We start from the raw sequence: 27,405 nt of genomic DNA, 5'->3' as shown, positions 1-27,405 counted from the left end.
GGAGCTGGCTCAGTGTGTGTGTGTGTGTGTGTGTGTGTGTGTGTGTGTGTGTGATGGGCACAACGCTGCTCACCCTGACCCACCGAGCAACCAGATCGCCAGGAGGCAGTTCGGATTAGTTGCTCTAAGCCTCAGCCTAGCCACCTCTTGTGAGCATATAAAAAAAAAATCTATATCCGTGGGTGGTTCGGATCACACTCAGACCGTCCTGTAGATCCGCTGTTTTTGTATTCCTTACAAACGCTGGCAGCACGTACAGACCCCTTTCCTTCAAATCCTGGGACATCACTGTTTAGCGCTTCAACTCAATCCACTGCTCCGTCCGATAGCCAGACTCAGCTGCTGCTCCTCTCACCATAACATAGGGATGGCGCTCCTCAAGCCCGGCACCGTCCTGCAACATACCTTCGCTTACTGCTTAGTGCCGGCCCTCAGGGCTGCCCTGCAGGTGCTGCCAGCTATTTCTCCGCCCACAGCTTCTCCGCGCTTTGTGCCAGGCACCGCCGGCACATACCTAGTTACGGCCCTGGTCAAACGCAGCTGCGGTAAGTCTTGATAAGCAAACGGCCCCTGTTGCAGTAGGTCCTCCTGAAGAGGAAGAGGCCTCGGATCTTCCAGCAGAAGACCTAGAAGATCCGCGTACCAAGCCCTTCTTGGCCATTACGGAGCAATGAGTATTGCCTGAACTCTTGTAATCTTTATGAGTTTTAGAATGAGTGGAAGTGGAAGAAACGCGTACACCGACTGGAACACCCACGGAGTAACTAGGGCGTCCACCGCCACACCTTGCAGGTCCTTAGACCTGGAACAATACCTCCGTAGCTTCTTGTTAAGGCGGGAGGCCATCATGTCTATTTGAGGTACACCCCAAAGATCTGTTACCTCCGTGAACACCTCTGGATGGAGTCCCCACTCTCATGGATGGAGATTGTGTCTGCTGAGGAAGTCCGCTTCCCAGTTGTCTACTCCCGGAATGAAGACTGCTGACAGTGCAACCGCGTGCTTTTCTGCCCAGAGGATGGTTCTTGTTACCTCTGACATTGCAGTTCTGCTCTTCGTTCCGCCCTGTTGGTTTATGTAGGCCACAGTCGTTACATTGTCCGACTGCACTTGAATGGCTCGATTTCGCAGAAGATGAGCCGCTTGGAGAAGACCATTGTAAACGGCTCTTAGTTCCAGAATGTTTATTTGAAGACTGGATTCCAGGCTTGACCACCTTCCTTGGAAGGTTTCCCCCTGAGTGACTCCGCCCCAGCCCCGGAGACTTGCATCCGTGGTTAGAAGGATCCAGTCCTGAATCCCGAACCTGTGGCCCTCCATAAAGTGAAGCATTTGCAGCCACCAGGAGTGAAATCCTGGCTTTCGGCGACAGATGTATCCTCTGGTGCATGTGTAGGTGAGATCCCGACCATTTGTCTAGGAGATCCAGTTGGAAGGACCGAGCATGAAACCTTCCGTACTGTAGAGCCTCGTAGGAGGCAACCATCTTTCCCAGAAAGCGAATGCACTGATGAACAGATACCTGGGTTGGTTTCAGGACATCCTGGACCACAGTTTGAATCACCAACGCTTTCTCCTCTGGCAGAAACACCCTCTGCACTTTCGTGTCGAGGATCATCCCCAGAAAAGAAAATCTCCTTGTCGGCTCCAAATGCGACTTTGGAAGGTTCAGGATCCAACAGTGTTCCCTGAGCAGATGAGTCATGAGAATAATGGACTGCAACATCATCTCCCTGGACGATGACTATCAGCAAATCGTCCAGATATGGAATTATGTTCAACCCCTGTCTACTGAGAACCATAAGCTCCGCCATCACCTTGGTGAACACCCTCGGTGCTGTGGAGAGGCCGATTGGCAGTGCCTGAAATTGATAGTGACTGCCCAACAGTGCAAATCTGAGATTAGCCTGGTGTGGCAGCCAAATCGGAATGTGGAGGTACGCATCCTTGATATCCAGGGATACCAGGAACTCTCCCTGCTCCAGACGTGAAATCACTGCTCTGAGGGACTCTATTTTGAATTTGAACACCCTCATAACCCTTGTTTTGCATATGAGGTGGAACCGGGACAATGACCTGTGACTTTTCCAATTTTAGGATGGCTTCCCGTAGGATAGCCCTGTCCGCCAGTAAAGCTGGCAAGCCTGATTTGAAGAATCGGTGAGGTGTGAGTTCTTGAAACTCCAGTCTGTACCCCTGGGACACAATATTCTGTACCCAGGGAACCAGGCCAGATGACACCCAGACGTTTCTGAAACGTCTGAGTCTCGCACCCAACCAGCCCGTCCTCCAGGCTGTGCGGTCCACCGTCATGCTGAGTATTTTGAGGAACCAGAAGCAGGTTTCGGGTCCTGGGAGCCTGCGGGTGCAAGCTTTATGGATTTTGCACGACCACCTCTAAAGAAAGTGGTAGGAGGCTTGGACTTTTTTTCCTTAGCGGTCCGAAAAGACTGCGAAATAGCTGATGAAAATGGTTTCTTCGTAGAAGGTATAGCAGAGGGAAGGAAAGGTGACTTACCCGCAGTTGCCGTGGAAATCCAGGCATCCAACGCTTCCCCAAAAAGAGGCTGACCTGTGTAGGGTAGGTTCTCCACACTTCTCCTGGATTCCGCGTCGGAAGACCATCGGCGTAGCCAGAGTCCCCTGCGAGCTGATACCGACATGGAAGAAATCCGTGCAGTCAGCGTACCCAGGTCCTTAATGGATTCCACTATGAACCCCGCAGAATCCTGTATGTTACGTAAAAACAATTCAATGTCACTTCTATCCATTGTATCCAAATCCTCTAGTAATGTGCCCGACCACTTTACTATGGCTTTATAAATCCATGCACAGGCAATAGTGGGCTTTAACGCCACTCCTGAAGCAGTGTATATAGATTTGAGCGTAGTGTCAATCTTACGATCAGCCAGTTCTTTTAACGTGGTAGATCCAGGGACAGGTAAAACCGCCTTTTTAGACAGTCTGGAGACAGATGCGACAACTATGGATGGGTTTTCCCATTTTTTACTATCCTCCGAAGGGAAGGGAAAAGGAAAAGCAACCAGAACCCTTTTTGGGATCTGGAATTTTTTCTCCGGGTTTTCCCAGAATTTTTCGAATATAGCGTTCAATTCTGTTGACGCAGGGAAGGTTAGCCAGGCTTTCTTATCGTCAGTGAAGTAAGCCTCCTCAACCTACTCGGGTGTTGTGACAGTAATATTTAACACATCATTCACACAGACATGCGGGGGGACGCCCAGCACAGTGCTAGTTCGCCCCGCATGTCAGTGCTGCCCCCCCCCCCCCCCCCCCCTGCATAAGTGCAAAGGCATCGCACAGCGGCGATGCCTTTGTACTTCAAGAGTAGCACCCAACCAGCGCAGCTTTAGCGTGCTGGCAGGGAGCTACTCGTCGCTCCCTGCCGTGTGACGTCGTGTGACGTCATGCAGTCGCCGCGGCCCACCCCCATAACGGTCCAGCCACACCTCCGTTGGCTGAACCGCGCCCCCTAGACGGCAGCTTGATGCCGCCATCCAGCAAATCCCCCTTCCCCACCTGCCCAGCCTAGGCAATCGCTAGGCAACGACAGGTCGGAATGACCCCCCAGAAACTGACCAAACTGCCATAGAGTTGAATACCTGAGTTTCAGTCTCAGTATGAGCTACCCTAGTAGAGGTCAACCACTCAGGCTCAGTAATAGGGATCTGATTTCTGTGTACATTACATTACATTACTGGAAACATCCTCTGCAGCATATGACACAGAGTCCCTAGACATGGCTATGTGAGACAACAAACACCCACACACAGGGAAAAGTCAGACACAGGAAAAAGGCGCTGAACACTGCTGGGTCCGCTCTGAGGAGAAGCTCCGCCCCCTGACCATGGCGCTGCTTCCCGCTCTTCAATTCTTTATACTGGACTGAGGATTTGTGCTGGAAGTGTAACCGAGGTCACTGACAGACTTGTTGACCAGTGTAAGGCATCTGCGCTGGCTCAGGGCGCCCCTCACAGCGCCACACTATGTACCGCTGAGCCTCTGGAGCGCAGTTAATACTGCGCTCCCACCCTGTTGCCGCCATCTTCACACCGGCTCCCCGCTTGCTGAGGGGGCCGGTGACACACTCGCCACCGGAATTCTTCTGGCTCTGTTAGGGGGTGGCGGCATGCTGCGGGAGTGAGTGGTCGCCTGGGGTGGCTAACGATCATCACCCTCAGGAGCTAATGTCCTCTCAGCGGAGATAGTGGCTCAAAGCCCCTCAGGGTGGACACTACTCCCCCCCCTAAGTCCCACGAAGCAGGGAGGCTGTTGCCAGCATCCTCCCTGTGCCTAACTTAACTCTTAGAAAAAACTAATAAACTAGAAAAACTCCTAGGAGCTCCCCTAGCTGTGATCAGCTACTCCGGGCACATTTTCTAAACGGAGTCTGGTAGGAGGGGCAAAGAGGGAGGAGCCAGCCCACACACTCAAACTCTTAAAGTGCCAGTGGCTTCTAGTGGACCAGTCTATGCCCTATGGTCCTAATGTTGACCCCAGCACCCTCTAGGACGCAAGAGAAAAAGGAGAAAACATCCCAGTTGAAATTCCACTGCAGGAAATATCCTGTTTTCATACCACAAGACACATTTTTTCCAAATACGGTGGCAATGTTTAGACGTTACCCCTTTCCTGGCCTGGATCAGGGTTGTTACAAGCCAGTCCGAAATGCCTTTCCGGGCTAGTATCTGACGCTCAACTTCCATGCCGTCAAAAGGAGCCGTGGTAAGTCTTGATAGGCGAACGGCCCCTGTTGTAAAAGGTCCTATCGAAGAGGCAGAGGCCACGGGTCCTCTAGGAGCATCTCCAGTAGATCCGCATACCAGGCCCTTCTTGCCCAATCCAGAGCAATAAGAATTGCCTGAATCTTTTCCCTTTTTATTCTTTTGAGAATTCTTAGGATCAATGGAAGAGGTGGGAACAGGTAAACCATCTGGTAGGCCCATGGAGTTACCAGAGCGTCTACTGCCACTGGTTGTGGGTCTTTCGACCTAGAACAATACCGCTTTAGCTTCTCGTTAAGATGAGAGGCCATCATGTCTATCTGTGGAATTCCCCACCGATGTGTTAAGGACTCGAACACCTGCGGGTGAAGGCCCCACTCTCCTGGGTGGAGGTCGTGTCTGCTGAGGAAGTCCGCTTCCCAGTTGTCTACTCCCGGAATGAAGATTGCCAACAGCGCCACTGCGCGTCTTTCTGCCAAGAGGAGAATTCTTGTTACCTCTGACATTGCTGCGCTGCTCTTTGTTCCGCCCTGTCGGTTCATGTACGTTACTGCCGTCACATCGCCCGATTGAACCTGAAATGCGTGATCGTGAAGAAGATGGAACGTTTGTAGAAGGGCGTTGTATATGCCCCTTAGTTCCAGAATGTTGAACAGAAAAGTGGCTACCTGACTTGACCATTTTCCTTGGAACCTTTACCCCTGGGTGACCGCTCCCCAAACTCTGAGGCTTGCGTCTGTGGTTAGCAGAATCCAATTTTGAATCCCGGACCTCCGACCCACGGTTAGGTGAGAAGTCTGAAGCAACCACAAAATAGAAATCCTGATGTATCCTCTGGTGCATGTGAAGATGCTATTCAGATAATTTGTCCAACAGATCCAGCTGGAAGGGCCTTGCATGAAACCTTCCGTATTGCAGAGCCTCGTAAGAGGTGACCATCTTACCCAGAAGGCGAATGCATAGATGCACCGATATCCGGGCTGGTTTGAGAACATCCCGGACCATCAACTGGCTTACCAATGCCTTTTCCAACGTAAGGAATACCTTCTGTTGCGCCGTATCCAGTATCATAGCCCCAGGAACGGAAGACTCCATGTTGGTTCCAGGTGAGATTTTGGTAGGTTCAGAATCCACCCTTGATCCCGAAGTAGTCGGTATGAGAGGACAATGCTGTCCAACAACCCATCCCTGTATGATGCTTTTATCAGCAGGTCGTCCAGGTACGGTATTATGTTCACTTCCTGCTTGCGGAGGAGAAACATCTCTGCCATTACTTGGTAAATACCCTGGAGAGGCCAAATGGCAGTGCATGGTACTGGTAGTGACAGTCCTGTAGTGCAAACTTTAGATAAGCCTGATGAGGCGGCCAATTGGAATATGAAGGTACGCATCCTTGATGTCCAGAGACACCAGAAATTCCCCTTCCTTCAACCTGTATCACCGCTCTCAGAGAATCCATCTTGAACTTGAGCACCCGCAAGTACGGGTTTAGTGATTGGAGGTTTAAAATGGGCCTTACCGAACCATCCGGTATCGGAACCACAAACAGGTTGGAGTAATAACCCTTGTTTTGTAGTTGAGGTGGAAGTGGGACAATGACCTGAGTCTGTACCAGTTTTTGAATCGCTGCCTGTAAAGTCATACTTGCTTCTGGAGAAGCTGGTCAACCGGATTTTAAGAACCTGTGAGGTGGGAGTTCCTGAAACTACAGTCTGTATCTCTGGGTGATAAGGTCGGTTACCCAGGGATCCTGGCAAGATGCTGCCCAAATGTGACTGAAACAACGTAACCGGGGCTCCCACCTGCCTGTCTTCCAGGCAGTGCGGTCCACCGTCATGCTTAAGGCTTTGAGGAAGCAGATCCAAAGGTCTGTTCCAAAGAACCTGCAGGTGCTGGTTTTCTGGGTTTACTTTTATTGCCTTTGAAGGCTGTAGAAGAACCTTTGGGTTTGCTTTTAAATTTCACTGTCTGAAAGGACTGCAGAGTTGGAGCAGAGTAGGTTTTCCTAGCTGGGGGTGCTACAGAAGGACGGTACGTACACTTACCCGCCGTAGCCTTGGATATCCACTTATCAGTTTATCTCCACAAAAGGGCCTCACCTGTGAATGGTAGGCTTTCCATGCCTTTTCTGGAATTCGCAGACCACTGGCAAAGCCACTAGCCCCTGTATGCCGACACTGCCATGGCAGTGGTGCGTGTGTTGAGCAAACCAATTTCCTTTATGGCCTCCACCATAAAGTTAGCAGAGTCTTGAATATGCTGCAGGAGTAAAATTATTTCCCCCCTGGGTAAGGAATCGAATTCATCAATTAGGTTACCTGACCACTTAGAAATGGCCTTAGTGATCCATGCACAAGCAATAGTGGGTCTCTGGGCCATACCAGCAGCAGTATATAAAGATTTGAGAGTGGAGTGGTCTCAATCCTGCGGGTCAGCCGTATCCTTTAAGGATGCTGCCCCAGGAACAGGTAAGACTATCTTACGTGACAACCTAGACACCGATGCGTCCACAATCGGTGGATTTTCCCATTTCTTTCTATCTTCCAGAGGGAAGGGAAAGGATGTAATCAACTTTTAGGGATCTGAAACTTTGTCAGGATTAGAACAAGTTTCTTCAAACAGGGAATTCAATTCCTTGGATGCAGGAAAAGTTGTTGAGGATTTCTTATTTACATTAAAATAAGATTCCTCCTCTACCTCCGCCACCCTGTCAGGAATGTGCAGGACATTACTGATAGCGTCTAGCAGGGCCTGTATTCCTTGTGACAGGACAGCATCCCCCCTGCTCGCATCCACTTCACCCTCCTCTGGGTCTGATGTATCGTCATCAGTAACATCCTGCATGAGCTAGGCCAGAGTACGCTTTTGTGGGCAAATGGCAGGGGTCTGAGACGCTGGTATGGGAACTGAATCCCTATTTATCAGGTCATCCGTAGACTGTCTTAAGAAATGCGTCTCTTTTTCAGTATGGTATTTAGTAGAAATATTAGATATCATCCCTTTAATGCAATCTAACCATGGGGGTTCAGCCCCACTGGCCTGAGAATGTGCACTATCCTCAGTACAAGGTAGTGAGGTCTCCTGGGGAGGATAGACTGAAATGTTCCGAGGATATGGCGCCCTGGGCCAGGGGAGGGGTTACAGGTCATGACGCCCTGGGCCAGGGGAGGGGTTACAGGTCAAGCGCCACCTCCCCTATGCTGGACTTCCACCACGGTACTGTGGGTACTGTGATCCTTATTAAATGGAGTATTAGTACACCCGACCTGTACTCAGACGCCGCAGTGGTCTAGTGGGGTCCCTGCCCAGTGACAGTGTCCACGCCAGCGCCGCGACCCATCTCCCTAGGTTGTGGATGGAACACGATTTAATGGCGGGTCCCGCCTGGGGGACAATTATCTCCTCCCTGTAGCAGCCACACGATCCAGGAGAGTGGTCTGCGACTGTGTGCCTAAGTTGGGACGTCTCCGCCGCAAGCATCCGGGAAGCAGGTCGTGGGAGCATACGATCCCACTTGGGAGGTGATGGAGCTGCAGCGCTGAAATATCACTATGACATATAGCGCTGACAGCCAAGAGAAGAAATCTTCTTAAAAAAGTTTTTTCAGGGCTGCCCTGTTAGGTGACCTGCTGCTGCAGGCACCAACGCGAAACAGAGCTCTCAGTGCCTGGATGCCGGGTTATTAAGGCGGCCCCAATGCATCCTGGAACAGCTAAAGCTTTAGCCTGTTGGTGCCTCTGGATCAAGATCCACTCTACACCCCGATGTTTTCCCTGTGGAAAGCAATGTAACCTGCTGCATAAACATGATTTAAAGAAAAAAAGAAAGAAAAAAAAAGGAGAGAATGTTGAAAACAGATAGTGGTCACACTGAGCTCCATGGATCAAATATAGATGGGCTACTATGTTCAACATGCCTTCCTAAAGTTGCCTGCCCATAGGTGTGCTGCTGAAAGGACAATGTACAGGACAAACATATGTAAACATGTTTGGAGGTTCTAACTTTAAACAAACCTATGGACAGTACGAGCTCTGAAGAGGTGGTGAGGGCTTAGAGAGGGGTGAGCATTGTTCTAGTTTGTTAGCTGTTTAGTACCTGCTCCCTTACATACAGATATGTCCACATACATCTTTGCTATTTCCCGCCATGCATGGCACAGTTTTGCATGCCAGAGACTCAGAGATTTAGCCGTGCCTTGTAATTTTTCTTAATTTGCTTCTTTAATATGTTACTTTATACATGTTCTATCACGGCAAACAATAATTTTAAAATCTATCCACTTGTTACTTCGTGAAAAACAGCTTTGCCATATTTAGCAAAACAGCAAAGATGTAAGGGGACACATCTGTACCTTCTTAACCCCATAGTTAGGCAGTGTCCCCCAGATTGGGTGGCAGAGGAATACATTGGTACAGATTTTTCTAACACATTTAGACAATATGGAAATCCCTTACCAGCCTCCTGGGGCAGCACAGAGATCAACAAGTGCACGAGCTCTCTGCAGGAACTGAAATTTTCTGTTAAGTTGAATGAGCTTAAAAGCCGAACGGGACCGGTACCCTGCAAATATGAATAAAATAAGTTGTACAGAAGTAAGAGAAATTTACAGGCAAAGCTACATGCTCTGAAATTATTCTAATATCACGTGTGTCGAAGTAAAAAATATTACACCCACACAACACATGTAAACACCACAGAGTGGCCTCTGTGCGTGCACGTGTTCTGCCGTGCGTACGCATACCCGCACGCTGCGTACATTGGCTCACGAAGCCCTGCGTATTAGCGCGTGGCATGAGTAAATACGGTAGCATACGCATTCGCATAGAAAAGCCACAAAGACATATTCAATATTTTATCCACATAGTGCATAATTTACACATAGTCTACACACACCACCCCAGCAAGTTACATTTACTTAGGAAATAGAACAGAGCTTTACAGGATGTAAGAGGACAGAATTCGGTTAGGACATAGTGTTTGGTATCCAGATGTACATTATTTCAAGGGCTATGTTCCGATCGCAGTTTGCAGATTATAGCTTGCTCCTGCGCTTATAGATATGCGCAGGAATACAATAACTTACTGTAATTACTGTACTCGTGATATTCGGCGGGAACCCAGTGGAGGACATCTGCAAGTACACCTGGACCAGGCATCGCCCATCTATTCAAACCAACCTATGACCCCTCATGTACTGTAAATGACCTGCCCCATGACCTATGGAAGAAGAGCTTACAGTTTCCTTTGTATTGTGTTTTGGACCATTGTATAAAAGCAAGGCCTCCTGGCCGGTCTCAGTCTAATTCTCTGAAGGTCATCTTGCTAAGAGTGACTGAGGACCGGCTCCGGGAGGTGCAGGCGAACAAACGTATGTACTATTGGTTGTAGCTCTTCTCTTGTGATATTGTTGTATTTCTGTGTATATCCCTTTTAGTAAATATTTGTTGCTGCGTTGGACCACAACATAACATACAACTGGTGTCGCATTCCATTCTTGTTTGGGTATAGAAGTGTATTCACCCACACGTGACGCTGTATAGTGCGATTAGCGTGTCGGCGTGTATACGCTACGTGCATTCACATCAGAGGGGTATTATCTGCATTCAGTGGCCCGAACCATAGTATAAGATATTGCATTTTCCTGTAAGTTAAACGAACTTAACATGTGTCTTACACATTGAAGGCAACATGACTGCCTCACCTGGTACACTCATAGATGGGATGACAAAGTACATGGATCAGACTTATGTTGGGACCTTACTTCTAGCGTTAGGACACTGCAAGCACCCATTTTGTATAGCCTCTTGTAGATTGAACCTGTTCCACCCAGGGTAATCCTAGGCAGTGCGCCTGTGACCCGACGGTCCCGTACGACAGCCCTCACTTCTTCGCGTCCCGCCCCCTGTCACAGAATGGAGTTTTAGGACACACCAGACCTGGCCACATAGGGGATTCCCGCTTACAGTCAGTAACCGCCTGTTACTGACTCCACCCACTGCGCAGTAAGCGGATACTACACTGCCACCACCAGACTCCTAACCTGCCGTGGCGTCAGGAACCACGGTTCTGCTCTGCATGCGTTGACACGCCACCTTACTACACCTGTGTGGTGTTGACGAGTCCCCACTAATCGCTTGACTAGGCCTCTACCCGGTAATTGGCTGGAGGCGGAGCTTGGAGACTCTGGTTACACCATGGACAGCCGGAAGACGGAGCTAGGTTTCAACTAGCACTGCAGGTCACAAAGCATTATTTTGTTTTATGCCCAGCGCACAGCTCCCTTAGCCCTGCAGCCTGGCTGCTAGGGCTCTCTCAGTGCTGAAGTTATGGGGGCTGGCTTCCCTCCTCCTCCAGCCTGCCTGTGCACACATCCTGACATCGGGGTCCAGGGAGCTGGCTCTCCCTGTTCCCCAAGTGCAGCACTTTCTCAGCGGCCTCGCCGCAGCGTGTGGCGCACCAACCTGATCTTAAGCCCGGAGGCTCAGGACGCTCGTCCCGGCTGTCGTGACTCTATGCTCCTGTTGCGCTGAGGCACAGGGAGCATTGCTCACGGACCCCAGAGCTCACCATCCTGCTCACACCCCCTGCTGCTAGGGTGCCGGCTAGCCAGGTCCCCTGTTTGCGGCGCCTACCTATGTGGCCTCACCGCAGCGTCAGGTGGTGATCCGGGCTGCGGCGCACCCTCCCTGCCGCCTGGGACGTTCATTCTGGCTGCTGCGGATTGACACCTCCGATGTGCCCCCCAGCAGCGGCATCACACAGAGCGCTGCAGCGGGAGCAAATCTCCCGGCTGCAGCGGCTCTCCCTTCTCCTCCGGCGCGCGCACACAGCTCTGCGCGCCAGGGGGCTCCCTTACTGCAGCGGTCACTAGAGGGGTCCGGGACCGCGGCGAACACAAAATAATTTTTTTTTAAACCTTATTAACACCTTTGGCGCCTAGCACCTTTACAGTTTAAAGATGGCGCCTAGCGTCAGAGCAAAAAGTGGCGCCAAGCCCACATTGTCTCTAAAATGGCACCGGGCACTTAAGGGTTAACCCCTTCAGTGCCGCGGCCGCCATTACACATGTGGCAGGGGGGTTCTCTGGCCTCCTCCTCGGAGCCATGTCCCAACGATTTGGCTCCTGGTCCCGCAGTCTCTTGGGTTGAAGGGAAACCTACCTTGGGGGTGTAGGCTCCGGCCTAAACAGTTCATTCATAGTGCAGTGGGCCGTCTATCGTGGGTACACAATGTTCACGGAGTCCACATGAAGTCCAAGTTCAGGGCTCCACCACAAAAGTCTGCCAATTCTCTCCAGGGAAGGTTGCAACCACCTAACAGGTGGGTGGTAAGTCTCCACTGTGTGGGGGGAGAGGGGGGGGGCAGTTACACAAAGTAGGTAAAAACTGGTCCAATGTACACACAAGTGCCACCCAAGGTGTCCCATCTGTGGCATACCCCACCTCCCACCATAGTAGTGTTCTGATCAAACAGTGCACAGGGTGGCTCCTGCCATATGGCTTCTCCTTGCTCGGTACTGCCCCCAGTCCGTGCAGTGGCGCAGTAGTCCCTACCACAACATCCTGGTCAAGAATATGCGCCATCAGCACTGGAGCATGTACCAGGGCCTCCTTCAATGACTGGAATGCCAACTCACAAGCGGGTGCAAAGTCCACTGACTACAGAATGCCCTTCCTGGTCATCTCTGTAAGGGGGTTCACTACAGAACTACATTCAGTGACATGTCCGTAGGGCCTTACAGGTTCTAAGGTCAGTACCTCTAGGCCGGGGACATCCTCTGGTCGCCTCTACCTCCTCAGATTTGGGCCTACCCCCTGTCTCCTCCCCCACTGTGCCCCAGGCACTGCACCTCTGCCAGTCCTAGCTGGCATCTGTCTGTCCTAACTGTCAGACCATCCCTCCAATACTCCTCTGTCGACCTATGACTCTGGAAACCTACCCTGTCACCTAGGCCTGCTCTTACCTCCATGTCCGCTACCAGTACCACAGTGATGGTGTCAGACCACCAGCCTCTGGATCCCGGGTGGCATCCACTACAGGGAGGCTGCGTGTCTTCCCCGATATACTGCGCACAGGCAGGGGACCTGCTATGTCCACAGCAACTTGCTGTAAGGGTTCTCCTATGGGCAGAGGCCCAGGGACAACACAAACACTGGAGTGCCCCAGCTACCAACGCATGGCACCAGCCTTACAGCTGGTCTGGGCGTCACCCAACATTCCAGACCAGGGTAAGCTCTGTGACAGGCACTTCAGGGTACGGTATATCTCCGGGTGACTGTCCAAAGGGGTTTTGCTGGCAACCGGCATCAGTTGCGCAGGAAAAGTTCCCTGGGGAACTTTGGTGGTGGCAGCGTAGTACCCGCCTACTGCGCAGTGGGTGGAGTCAGTAACAGGCGGTTACTGACGGTTTCTCTTGCCTTTCAGGGATGTGTCAGAGTTGAGCCTCCGTAAACTCTTGCCTGCAGCCCTCAATCTCTCCTAAATTGGGACACTCTACAGGGGGATCTAAGTGGGGACTACTAGAGTCAGTCTGGTAGGGGTCAGTCACGGAAAAGTCAGCGTGGCTTCTCATACTCACTGACTGAGTTGGCAAACAACTTGTGTCAGGAGTATCATTGGGCACCCCCACAGGATCAAACAAGCTGGAACCAACTTCCTCTGCATTGCTAGGGGACGTAGGCATACCAGAGACAAAAGGCATGCAGGGACAATGTACCGATCTAGCCGCTGTAATCTTCTCCTCTGGGCTGGTTGAGGCTGTGGTTGGCTGTGCTGGCAGTTGTCTAGCAGCTGCAGTCTTTTCCTCTGGGCTGGACTGTGCTGGAGTAGCCGATATCAACAGTGGTTGTGAAACTTGACTTGAGCAAAAGTGGTAACGATCCCACCACCCAGATCATTTCCTAGGACCACATCAGCTGGGAGACCATCCATGACTGCAACTTCTCGCAACTCTGATCCAGCTTCCCAGTCCAGATAGACTCTTGCCATGGTAACCTCTTTCTCCGTTCCGTCTGCCATGGTGACCTTGGCAGTGCGACCCTGCAATACTGCAGCAGGATCGATAAGGTGGGGGCTCACCACAGTGACTGAGGCCCCAGAGTCTCTTAGGCCTTCCTCCTGTAGGGGTCCCACGTGAACGGGCTGCAGGTGACTCCACATATTGTGTAGGGGCTGTTTGCGGAGAGAGTCACCTGCATGGCCAGAGTGCACCTGTTTCTCGCCACACTCCATCGGACTGACTGGAGAGGGAACAGTCTCTGTAGGCTCATCTCCACTCGTTAAACAAGCGCTCGGATTTGGAACACGAGTCTGGGATGCTTGGAGTGCGGAACAGTTCATCCTCTGATGTCTGATTTTCCGCAGCTGTGGCATTTCTTCTCCAGTCGTGGCACCGATGGTCCCTGATCAGTTGTAGGGACGCTGCAGTGCTGTTGCTGCCCAAGAGCACAAGGGTTGGAAGATGCTTACTTCAGGGGGTGATGAGCTGAAGAGGAGTGGCCCCCTAGTGGTACAGGCTTTTGGTGCTGGCTGCTGGTTGGGAGCTTCTGCCCCTGGGGCCGAATTTCCACATACTTGTCGGCTAACTGGGCAGCCATCTTTAAACTGGATGGCTCCCGGTCTAGCACCCACTCCTTCACTTCAGGGGCGCACCGCCGGTAGAACTGATCCCTGCAGATCAGGTCAAATCAGTTCGTCCAATGTAGCGGCTTCAGAATCCTTCACCCACTTCACCACGTACTGCCGCAGCTGGGTGGCGAACTGCTCATGGGTGCGGATATGGGTTCTTGGGCAAGTCCGGTAATGTTTTCCTATAGAACTCTGGAGTGATGAAGAATCGCTGGAGCAGGGCGTCTGCGACTTCTTCGATAGCCCCACAGTCCTCCGTGGCCACTCCTCGATAAGCCTGCAAGGCCTCACCATGCAGAGTGCGCACAAGGTATCTCACCCCCTTCAACTTAGGTAAATCATGTAGTTTGCAAGTACTTTCCAAAACTTGCAAATGTCCATCAATGTCCCCATTGCTGTCTGCAAACTTGGCAAACTGTATACGTCCCGATCTGTGTACAGCAGTGGACAACGGCTCCCAGGGTACCACGGCCTGTGGTGCCCGCTCATCACGCTACATCTGGATGATGATCAAGCGCTCTTGCCCTTTCCCCCAATTCCACTAGCCGATCCGCTAGGCTATCCGTGCCGCCCCACCCTGGGATGTTGGGATCCTGGCCCTGGCTAGGGATTGCTGGGAAGCATGGTTGTTGCTAGAGGGGGCGGGGCTTGTGGGTCTAACCAGTTCCTTAAGAAGGTTGTCTGTTGGGCCGTATTCTTGGATGCCGACGCCTTCAGCGCTTTCCAGCTCCTCCAGACTTGAATACTTCAAGCTCATGAGCGCCGCCTTCATGACGTTTCTGGACTCCTTGAAAGGGATATTCAAACCCTTCTCCTGGCACACGATCTTCAGATCGTCCTTTGACATTCCGCTGAAGTCCACCATCATGTGCGTCCTCCTGCGCTGCAGTTACCCCTCTCGTGAGTATCACGGCTTCTCCAATTGGGGGATCGAAAAGCCGCCTGTGATTAATCCACCGCTATGCCACCAATTTCTGTGACCGGACGGTCCCGTACGGCAGCCCTCACCGCTTTGCATCCCGTCCCCAGCCACAGTATGGAGTTTTAGGACACACCGAACCTGGCCACATAGGGGATTCCTGCTTACCGTCAGTAACCACCAGTTACTGACTCCACCCAATGCGCAGTGGGTGGGTACTATGCTGCCACCACCAGACTCCTAACCTGCCATGGCATCTGGAACCACGGTTCTGCTCTGCATGCGTCGACACACCGCCTTACCACACCTGTGTGGCGTTTACGAATCCCAACTAGTCGCTTGACTAGGCATCTACCCAGTAGATGGCCGGAGGCGGTGCTTGGAGACGCTGGTTACACCCTGGACAGCCGTAAAACAGAGTTAGGTTTCACCTAGCCCTGCAAGTAACAAGATGAAGCAGTCGTCTTGAGACAGATGTTTATTTGCCGAAATAGTCTTAAAAAAGACTCTTCCCTATTGCTAGGGGCAACAGCAATACAGAACGATGTTAAAGAAGAATGAAAATGGTATAATAAACTTTATATGGGGCAGCTGCCCTCTTTTTATCCTACTCCAATACACAATACCACAGGGGGTAAGTCCGCCCTGTGGTTTACAACCAATCAATGTTTACCCATGGGCTGTGCACGCCTTCGTCACATGCACAGCTTCCATTGTCCTCTATGGACTGTGGGGAGTGGTCACTCTCCCTTGACCGTCCCATCCCAGAGGATCTAGATCCCCCCCCCGGTGACTTTCAGTCTGCGCTGGGGGAAGTTTTCCCGCCTAAACTTACTTCCAGGAATCTGCCTGGGACCCAGCTCAGCATCTGCAGCCTGAATTCGGACTCCAGAGCTGGGCAGCCTAGATCCCCGGTCAGGGTTTATTGCTCACCAAAGGCGATCCCTAAGGAGCTCCAGAAAACCACTCAGCTTGAAGGAAAGCTGAGCTCCTCTTCTCTCTCCCCATGCTATTTTTAAGTTTTAGGCTGGAGGAGAAGGCATTCAGTTTTTGTGGAATAGGTCTGGGGGAATCCATCAGCCTGCACAGCCATGGATTCCACCCTCCTCGGATACACAACCAAGTAAGCGTGTTTTTCCTATAAAATACATTTAAATACACTGTACATTTCTCTTTAAATCTATACTGATCCTGTGCCCTGCCGGACCCCAGCGCTCACCATCCTGCTCACACCCCCGCCGCTAGGGAGCCGGCTAGCCCTGTGTGCGGCGCCTACCTCTGTGGCCTCGCCGTAGCGTCAGGTGGTGATCCGGGCTGCGGCGCACCCCCCCCCTGCCTCCCAGCAGCCCGGGACGTTCATCCCGGCTGCTGCGGCTTGCCACCTCCAATGTGCTGAGGGGCGGCATCATACAGAGCGCTGCAGCGGGAGCGGATCTCCCGACTGCAGCTGCTCTCCCTTCTCAGTGCGCCGGTGGCTCCCTTACTGCAGCGGTAGCCGGAGAGGTCCGGGACCGGGGCACACACAAAATTAATTGTTTAAACCTTATTAACACCTTCGACGTCTAGTGCCTTTACTTAAAGATGACGTCTAGTGCCAGTGCATTTTCAAAAGTGGAGCCAAGCGCACATGGTCTCTAAAAAGGCGCAGGGCACTTAAGGGTTAACTCCTTCAGTGCCGCGGCCGCCATTACACATGTGGCTGGGGTGTCTCTCCGGCCACAGCGCCCAACACAGAAAGCCAAAAGGGTGTTTGGCGGCTATGTGGGGAATTCAATTGTTCATCGCCCCAACTGTCGCTAGATGGCCCCCAACGGAGCAATTCAAGTAAGTAATAGACACATTTTGTTTATCTCCAGTTGTTTATTTGTTCTATGCTTCAACTCCACAGTGACATATAGTGATTTTAATTACCTAAAACTGTAAATCCTTTTCTCGTAGTTCATAGAGGATGCTGGGGTCCATATTAGAACCATGGGGTATAGACTGGTCCACCAGGAGTCACTGGCACTTTAAGAGTTTATTAGTGTGGGCTGGCTCCTCCATATATGCCCCTCCTACCAGACTCTAGAAACTGTGCCCGAGGAGACGACATACTTCGAGAGAAGGAATTACACAGATAGTGGCGAGATTCATACCAGCTCACACAACAGGCAAATCCGGCTAACATGCCAGAACAACTCAGCAACAGCTGAAACTGCAAATAACGCAGAACTTACCTAGGAACCAGGTAACACTGAACTATAACCAATGCAGGAAAACGAGGCGCTGGGCGGGCAACCAGCATCCTCTACGGACTACGAGAAAAGGATTTACCATTTCAGGTAATTAAAATCCTATTTTCTCTTACGTCCTAGAGGATGCTGGGGTCAATATTAGTACCATGGGGATGTACCAAAGCTCCCAGTACGGTAGGGAGAGCGCGGAGGCTCCGGCAACACTGCTTGGCCAAACTGGAGGTCATCAGAGGCCAGAGTATCGAACTTGTAAAACTTGGCAAGCGTGTTCGACCCAGACCAAGTTGCTGCTCGGCAGAGTTGCATTGCCGAGAAACCCCGGGTAGCCGCCCAGGAGGAGCCCACTTTACGAGTAGAGTGGGCCTTTACGGATTTCGGACACAGCAATCCTGCCGTGGAATAGGCATGCTAGATAGTGAACCTGATCCAGCGTGAAATCGACTGCTTAGAAGCAGGACATCCAATTTTCTTTGGATCATAGAGGACAAACAGGGAGTCACTTTTCCAGTGACGAGCGGTCCTCTTCACGTAAATCTTCAAAGTCCTCACTACATCCAAGGCCTTTGAAGTAATTGAGGAGTCAGTAGCTACTGGCACCACAATAGGCTGGTTGATGTGGAAAGCCGACACAACCTTAGGTAGGAACTGTGGACGAGTCCTAAGTTCCACCCTGTCTTCATGGAAGATCAGATAGGGGCTTTTACAAGATAAAGCCCCCAATTCCGACATGCGTCGTGCAGAAGCCAAGGCCAACAAGGTGACCGCCTTTCGCGTGAGAAACTTGAGCACAGCCTCCTGTAAAGGCTCAAACCAAGCAGACTGTAGGAACTGCAACACCACATCAAGATCCCATGGAGCCGTAGGCACCACAAAGGGAGGCTGGATATGCAGAACCCCTTTCAAAAGGGTCTGAACCTCAGGAAGAACAGCCATTGTTTTTGGAAGAAGATGGACAAAGCAGAGATCTGGACCTTGATGGAGCCCAGTCTCAGTCCCGTATCCACCCTATCTTGCAGGAAAAGGAGAACACGTCCAAGTTGAAACTACACCGCTGGAAACTTCTTGGCCTCACACCAAGAAACATATTTCTTCCAAATGCGATGATAATGCTTAGACGTAACTTCCTGGCCTAACAAAACCAAATATTGAGCCCAGGCGCTCACATAACACATATGCACTTACCTTAAAAAAAATTGGTGCAGTAGATATGGGGGTTCTTCCTTTCAATTTTCAAGATGTATTCATATGCATGAAAAAGAACACAAACATACACCCAGATCCTTGTGTATTACTGTAAGGTGATGTTGGTAATCACTCTTAAATCATTTCCATAAAACAATATGAAAGTGACGGGGAATCCCCCTTTCCAAGACACTTACAATAGTGCAAAACAAAATGTGCATTAGATATAAAATCTTTGTGGAAAATGGTCCGTCACCAGGTGTATTAAAGATATCGGGGTTGCCCTCTATATATGGCACTCACAATTTTGCTGATACACAATATGCATGTAAGGTGGGTCTCTCTCTTCCACTCCTTATTTAGAGGTCACGAACATTTTCTCCAAAAGAAATATCGGAGAGGATGTTGAAGTATAAAAAGTTATTTTTTTATTAACAAACAAACATCAAGTAAAAGCAATGGTGATCATACCCAAGTGGATAGAGGTGATTGGATGTCGTACAGAAAAAACGGGGCCCCGTTAATCTGATCTCCTTCAATCTCCACAAGGGTGCGTATATCAGTCCAGTGCAGGCCTCCCCACCAACGAGTTTCGACCCGTGCCAGGGTCTTTGTCAAGGTGTGAGAGATGCCTGCATTATAGTCCTTATATACCCCCTTAATAACACATTTCATTACAGGTGTATATCCCTAAAGAAACTTCCCCGGGGATCTGCATAAGTAATAGCCTCATTTACCAGTAATAGATCTTTCTTTTCAGTATACCGGGTACATTGTCCTAGGCAGCGAGTGACTTCCATTTTTCCGATATGGAAGTGATGTCATCCACTCGCTTCCAATCCCGTTCTAATGTCCACAATGTTATCTTCCTCCCCCGCCGCGGAAGTGACGTCATCATATCACATAGGGTCCGTCCACAAGTCTTCTCGGTTGTCCTCGCCTCTCCCAAAATGGCCGTTCCGTGACTTCCGTTTGTTCGATGCCCCACTTCCTGTCCATTCCTTCTAACTGTTCATGTGGGTTCATGTAGCTAAAATTCTTACTCTAATAATAAAATTCCAGCTGTATTTAAAAATGACATGAAAATAGTTCTTAGAAAAAAATAAAAATCAAATTTAAAAATAATAAAATCACAGGAACCACTTTATCTCGAAGTCCTGATTTAACCCTATTGGTGCAAAGGTTTCGAATGTGTGTATGAGTTTCATTTCTGACTTTGCCAAACGGATAGTGGTATTTTTGTCTCTTTCTGTAGGTTTAATATGTTTAATCCCAAAAGAAACCTTTTATATGACCTGGAGAACAATTGTGTGTGGTTTTAAAATGTGCGGATAGAGAATGTGTCACAAGACCATTTTTAATGTTTCTTAGATGTTCACCCAGTCTGACCTTCAAAGGTCTGGTCGTTCGCCCAATGTCAAATTTGTCACAGTCACAGACTATGACATAAATCACATTGGCGGTGTTACATGTGATGAATTCTGTTATTCTGAATTCACGTGCGTTAATCAAAATGGTTTCATATTTTGATGTTGTACCTCCACCCTATATAATTACTACACCTATAAAAATCATTTGATCTATTATAGCCTGGTCTTTTGACTTCCGGATGTATACTTTTTACCAATTGTGTCTTAATATTGGCTGCCTTCCTATAGATGTGCACTGTTTTTTTAGGTAGATGCGGTCCTATGACCGGATCTAGTTTTAATGTGGTCCAGTGTTTTCTGAAGACATTTTTTCGATTTCTCTATGATGGGCATTATAATCCGTAATAAACGCCCATTGGAACGCACTGTTTTTTTCTTTGATCTTCTCATCTGTACATAATAAATCTATTCTATTTGTAGTTGTATCATAACCACGACAGGAAAGATTTTTTTCATATTTTCTGCCTGAAGTTCGAAGACTGACTCCTCAGTGCAATTGCGCCTTAACCTCTTAAATTGGCCTCCTGGGATAGAGTCAAGCCAATTTCTGTGGTGGCAACTGTCAGCATAAATATATGATGAACAATCTGTGGGTTTTTGATAAGTCTGTGTACATATATTACTATTTTTGATATAAAATTGTTATATCTAAAAAATAAAGTCTCTCTATTTCAATCTTAAATGTTAATTTGATATTGAGCTCATTGGTGTTCAGATACGTACAGAATTCATCTAGCATATCCCTACTCCCCTTCCATATAAAAAAATATGTTGTCTATATAGCGTGACCACAGTACCAGGTCCGCCCCATATTTGCTATGCCATACAGACTCCTCCTTCCCAGAGTCTCAGAAATAGATTAGCATAGCTTGGGGAGAACCTGGTACCCATGGCCGTGCCTGTGAGTTGGATGAAAAATTCTCCTTTAAACAGAAAAAAATTGTGTTCCAATATGAACTGAATTCCTTTTAATAAAAATTCTTGTAATGTGGAATCTATATCTGATGTTGTTAGGGCGCTTTTCACTGCTCTAATACCTTTACTGTGCTCGATGATGGTGTATAGGGGACTTATAACTGCACTAACCACATAGTAGCCTTCTTCCCATTTTATATCCTGTAATTTTTTCAGGATGTCCCGAGTATCCTTGAGATGGTATTTATTTGAATATACTAACGGTTGGAGATATGAATCTATAAAAGCGGAAAGGTTGGCCGTAATACATTCTATCCCCGACACTATCGGTCTCCCAGGGGGGTTTTGGGGATCCTTGTGTATTTTAGGCAATACATAGATAACAGGTATTTTAGGATTGTCATTAATAAGGAATAAGCATATCGTCTCACTGATGGTTCCATTATTCCTATATACTTCTATAATATTTATAAGTTCTTTACAGAAAAGTTCAGTAGGGTCTTTCTTAATCTTTTTAGACATATTACCGTCTCCTATCTGTCTGTATACATCGGACTCATATGTTGCTACATCCAAGAGTACTATCCCCCCCCCCTACCCTTGTCAGCGGGTTTGATTACGAGATGTTTATTTTGTTTTAATTCCGCCAATGCCAACCTTACCTTATTTGTCAAATTTAAGTTACTTTTCTTCTTTCTGATATTCTCCACATCGTTTAGTACTTGTGCTGTAAAGGTTTCTATAAACCCTCTCTTCAGATATGTGGGGTAAAAAGTGGATTTGGGTTTAAATGTGGAGGGGGAACCCTCCTCCATTGATCCCTGTACCACTCCTTCTCCCTTGGATAGAAAGAATTTCTTTACAGTGAGTTTCCTTATGTATTTTTGAATGTCTACAAACAGGTTAAATTCATAAGCCTTACTAGCAGGAGCGTATATCAGCCCTTTTTCCAATACTGATTGTTCATTATGTCCCAGAATGTGTGAACTTAAATTAAAAATTTTAACCTTCCCTCTCTCCAATTCCATATTCCCTTATCTTTCTTTTTTCTCTTTTTCTTTTTGTATATGCACAACTTCCTTTTTTGGTTTGGATCTATATTTCTATTTTCCTCCTCTGTTCCCTCTTCTTGTTTTTTGTGTATGAATATAGTTAATCTTGGAATTGGTCTCCTCTGGCCATTCCCTAAAAAAGGGCGTGGTGACCGATGGCTCTTTATATCATTCAGGGGACCAAACCGATTGGAAGTAGGTGTGATATGATGACGTCACTTCCGTGGCGGGGGAGGAAGATAACATTGTGGACATTAGAACACGATTGGGAGCGAGTGGATGACATCACTTCCATATCGGAAAAACGGAAGTCACTCGCTTCACAGGACAATGTGTACTGAAAAGAAAGATCTATTACTGGTAGATGAGGCTATTACTTATGCAGATCCCCGGGGAAGCTTCTTTAGGGCAATACACCTGTAATTAATGTGTTATTAAGGGGGTATATAAGGACTATAATGCAGACATCTCTCACACCTTGACAAAGACCCTGGCCCGGGTCGAAACGCGTTGGTGGGGAGGCCTGCACTGGACTGACATACGCACCCTTGTGGAGACTGAAGGAGATCAGATTAACGGGGCCCCGTTTTTTCTGTACGACATCCAATCACCTCTATCCACTTGGGTATGATCACCATTGCTTTTACTTGACGTTTGTTAATAAAAATAAAAAATAAATAACTTTTTATACTTCAACATCCTCTCCGATATATTCCTTTTGGAGAAAATGTGCGTGACCTCTAAATAAGGAGTGGAAGAGAAAGACCCACCTTACATGCATATTGTGTATCAGCAAAATTGTGAGTGCCATATATAGGGGGCAACCCCAATATCTTTCACTCACGTGGTGACGGACCATTACCCACAAAGATTTTATATCTACAAGCACGTTTGTTTTGCACTATTGTAAGTGTCTTGGAAAGGGGGATTCCCCGTCACTTTCATATTGTTTTATGGAAATGATTTAAGAGTGATTACCAACATTGCCTTACAGTAATACACAAGGATCTGGGTGTATGTTTGTGTTCTTTTTCATGCATATGAATACATCTTGAAAATTGAAAGGAAGAACCCCCAGATCTACTGCACCAAAAAATCTTAAGGTAAGTGCATATGTGTTATGTGAGCACCTGGGCTCAAGATTTGGTTTTGTTGTTTGGCATATTTGTTTGTGTGGAACTTTTGTGATTCCATATCCATTATTCAGGCTGCAACACATTGGCGCACAGAGGTACCTCAAATTCTCATAGTAACATTGGTTACTTCCTGGCCTGTATCATGGTAGGAATGACCTCACTCGGGATACCCTGCCAAGCTAAGATCTGGCCGTTCAACCACCATGCAGTCAAACAAAGCCGCGGTAAGTCTTGATAAGCGAACGGCCCCTGCAGAAGCAGATTGTGACGACATGTGATGACACAGCCAGCGTGTCGTGTCGCACAGTGGTAAAAGACACGTGGTTACTTTCCTAGCCCTGGTCCTATACATGGACTTCACCAATTGCCAATATGTTATTAGTTCTATGTTAGGCAATATTGTATTGTATTGTGTGGTTATTATATTGTACAGTTATATTTTATCTGTTATATTTGGTATATGTAGTTTATTTGGTTATTATATATTCAATGTAATTGTTAACTGAATAAGTCTAGGCCAGAGTGTTAGTAACATAGATAAATCAGGTCATTGTAATGTAAGTCCCCTACCTGTACACTCAGATGTGATTAGGATGAGTAGGTTATGTAGTAAACAGAATCTGTATGGAGATTCAGGTAATCTGATCCTGTGCACTCCATTGTGTACAAGAGTCCAGACACCTCGTCTCCACTCCTGACTGACCAGCTTGTGTGATGAATAGACAGGAGGGTATAACAAGAGGTGTGAGCTCTGCTGGGGAGAGAGTGGCAGGAGACTGACTAAGAAGTAATGTTCTGTCAGGAGTTCCAGGAGGAATTGTCGTGTAGAATTGGATCACAGAAGTGTGCTGAGCTGTTTATAACCCATTCTGTTCAATAAACCACTGTTGGTTTTTCATCTACCACCGTGACTGAGTGATTTGGAACCCGGTATCCTCACATTTGGCGGCAGCAGTGGGATCACTCAAGACACCAGCAGAAAGGTATAAACCACAGCAGGCAATGGATTCCGCCCCGCTATGTTACCGATACAGCAAGAAGGATCAGCTACAGGACCTCTGTCGAGCAAGACGGATTGAGTTTAATACAGTGGATACCAAGGAATCCCTAATTGGAAAACTGGCTCAATGGGACGTTGAGCACCCTTGTGATAAGGAGGAAGAGGAGGATATGGTCCAGGCCTCAGCGGAGGAGACCAGTAATGGAACCAGGGCAGTGGAGCTTGTGGTTGGAAGTTTGTCAGCATATCGGCAGGCTGGGAAGCCGGATTTGTTATGTATAGTTACCAAAATGCAGTACATTTGGGAGCACTGGAATGAAGCTCAGTGGGAAATCAGCAGGTGGAGAGTATCCAGCATACAGGACAAGTTGTGTCATCTGGGAAATGCGTTCATGCACTGCAGAAGTGAAGCAGCCACATGGAATCTGCTGGGGGAGCCAGAGTTTGAGGAATTCAGGGAGGAAGTGATCGCCACAGTGGCCCAAATGACACAAAGGATACAATATACAGAGACAGAGGGGCAAGTGCAGAGTAAATTGCCTTCCCGGACAGAGCCAGAGGAAGTGGCATTGGATCGGGGGGCCCTGGATACCCCAGCATGGCGAGACCAGTGTTACAGGGTGGATGCAGAAAGGCACCACCTGCAACAGCTTCTCCCATACCCAAGGGAAGAAGTTGCCCAGTGGTCTATACGGAAGGAAGCACACGAAGTGAAGACAGCAGTGAGCACAATCCAGGCACCCCAGGAGGAACTGCACTACAACTTCCCTGTTGCTGAGACGGAAGATGAGAACTTAGTGAGAGAGCGTCATGAACTGTCTGCCCAGTATGTTACACTGGAAAAGGATGAGCTTGTCCAGGTGGATGCAAGGAAGCACTGTCTGCAACCCGTTCTCTTGTCCCTGGGGGAATGTCGCAGTAAAACACTTGGTGACCAGTCTGAGCTGTGTTACAAGTGGCCATTTGCGGGCTTGGAGGATATAGAAACCATCGCAGAGTGCCAGCGAGACATTGAGGAAGAAGTCGCTACTATCACCCGACCACCACTTCAGCAACAGAGCCTCCAAGGGAATCCTTCAGGTGAGCACCAACCAGTCTTGGCTATTGAGCCATTTACAGTGTTGTGTTTGGGGGAGGCTACTGAAAATGAGAAGGAAGTGGGGTCTGTCATCCAAACACCCCAGGAGAAGATGCACTATACCTTCATATTGGCAGAGGTGGAAGAGGAGATCTCTGCGAGGGCAGCAGTAGGTGGTAATGTCCCATCTATAAGCATGGCTAGTGCAGACAGTGTCTCACTTCAGGCTGATCAGCATATTCGGCTGAGGGAGGACTATTGTGAAGCTATGTTCATGGCTGCCCCAGTTATTTTATCAGAAAAGGATGTTCAGGAAGGGCCCAGTGTATCCCCAGCTAGTGTATCTCTCCCAGAAGATTCTGGAGGTCTGTTCCCATTCAGTGAACTTGATGGTAAGGAGCTGCAGCCTGAATGCCAGAATCTTCCCTGTGACTCAGAGAAAATCCAGGTATCAGACCTGGTGAAAATAGCATCAGCTCAGGAACTGGAAGGGAACATGTTGCTCTACTCTAGGGCACCTGAATGTGTCTTGGACTGGCAGTGTGTGCAAGGTGAAATGACCGACTCTAACCAGGACAATGGTGTTCAGCCAGGACATGTAGCAGTGAATGGAGAAGGTAATGCCACTGTCCCTGTGTACCTACATCCATGTTCCAGTACAACCATGGTCGAGTTGGTGGCTACACACAAGGAAGCTGAGCAGATTGTACTCCAGGCCCAAGCATACAAGACTCAGAGTAGGATCCCACAAGTTACCCAGCCAGCCAGGCTGGAGGAAGCATTTACCCAGGATAGCACAGAAGAAACTTCTGGCATGAAGGAATCCCCATTGTGCCCTGACAATTACCATACCCGTGATTCATGTTTGGGGGAGGGAAGCCATTGTCCTGATGCACCAGAGGTGATGGAAGTTGGGTTCCCAGAGAATACAGTGTTGGGGAGGGAGAGTGAGGGCCCCAGAGATCAGATTTTGGTTATGGAGGAAAATTGTGACTATCTGAACTATGAGGTTACCCAGTTGGGTGTAGGGGAATTATTAGGTCCCCAGGTGCAGTTATTGGACTTACTGAATTACACTGTTGCACATGCTGTTACCCCAACCCAGCGGCTGTCTACAAAGGGGACTTTGATTAATGTGTTTGGATTGGACACCGGGGGGAAATACAAGAACTATGGACTGCTGATCACGTTTCCACCGGACCCTGGTAAGAGTGTATTGATTTATGTACTGTGGACCACACACCCACCAGACCGGGGAAAGAAATTCCCACACAAGCCTCATGACAATTACCACAGACTTTGGACCTGGGACGCTGGTGGGCTCCGTACAAACTGTAAAATGCTATTCACAAAACCCACCAGACCCACAAGAGAAACCAGCCTGTCATTGTTATGATGGAGCACAGACTGTCTGATGTAGAAGAGCATCACTGCGCTCAGCAAGCTTCAGCTACTTAGGACACAGGGCGAGAAAGTAGGGGAAGGTAATGTGACGACATGTGATGACACAGCCAGCGTGTCGTGTCGCACAGTGGTAAAAGACACGTGGTTACTTTCCTAGCCCTGGTCCTATACATGGACTTCACCAATTGCCAATATGTTATTAGTTCTATGTTAGGCAATATTGTATTGTATTGTGTGGTTATTATATTGTACAGTTATATTTTATCTGTTATATTTGGTATATGTAGTTTATTTGGTTATTATATATTCAATGTAATTGTTAACTGAATAAGTCTAGGCCAGAGTGTTAGTAACATAGATAAATCAGGTCATTGTAATGTAAGTCCCCTACCTGTACACTCAGATGTGATTAGGATGAGTAGGTTATGTAGTAAACAGAATCTGTATGGAGATTCAGGTAATCTGATCCTGTGCACTCCATTGTGTACAAGAGTCCAGACACCTCGTCTCCACTCCTGACTGACCAGCTTGTGTGATGAATAGACAGGAGGGTATAACAAGAGGTGTGAGCTCTGCTGGGGAGAGAGTGGCAGGAGACTGACTAAGAAGTAATGTTCTGTCAGGAGTTCCAGGAGGAATTGTCGTGTAGAATTGGATCACAGAAGTGTGCTGAGCTGTTTATAACC

The 27,405-nt window shown here is 48.6% G+C and overlaps 1 protein-coding gene across 2 annotated transcripts in view; it reads right to left on the bottom strand.

The window, feature by feature from the left end:
* Positions 1-27,405, bottom strand: part of FTSJ3 (FtsJ RNA 2'-O-methyltransferase 3) — a 282,573-nt gene that overhangs the window by 212,139 nt on the left and 43,029 nt on the right. For both annotated transcript variants that reach the window (XM_063958469.1, XM_063958468.1), the window contains exon 3: positions 9,197-9,302. In XM_063958469.1, the coding sequence (XP_063814539.1) occupies positions 9,197-9,302 (106 nt within the window). The remainder of the gene's footprint in view (positions 1-9,196; positions 9,303-27,405) is intronic.

The sequence above is a fragment of the Pseudophryne corroboree genome, chromosome 3, assembly GCF_028390025.1.
Source record: "Pseudophryne corroboree isolate aPseCor3 chromosome 3, aPseCor3.hap2, whole genome shotgun sequence".
In the NCBI taxonomy this organism is placed as follows: Eukaryota; Metazoa; Chordata; class Amphibia; order Anura; family Myobatrachidae; genus Pseudophryne; species Pseudophryne corroboree.
The sequence above is the reverse complement of the archived record's forward strand: the minus strand, read 5'-3'. Positions and strand labels throughout refer to the sequence as shown.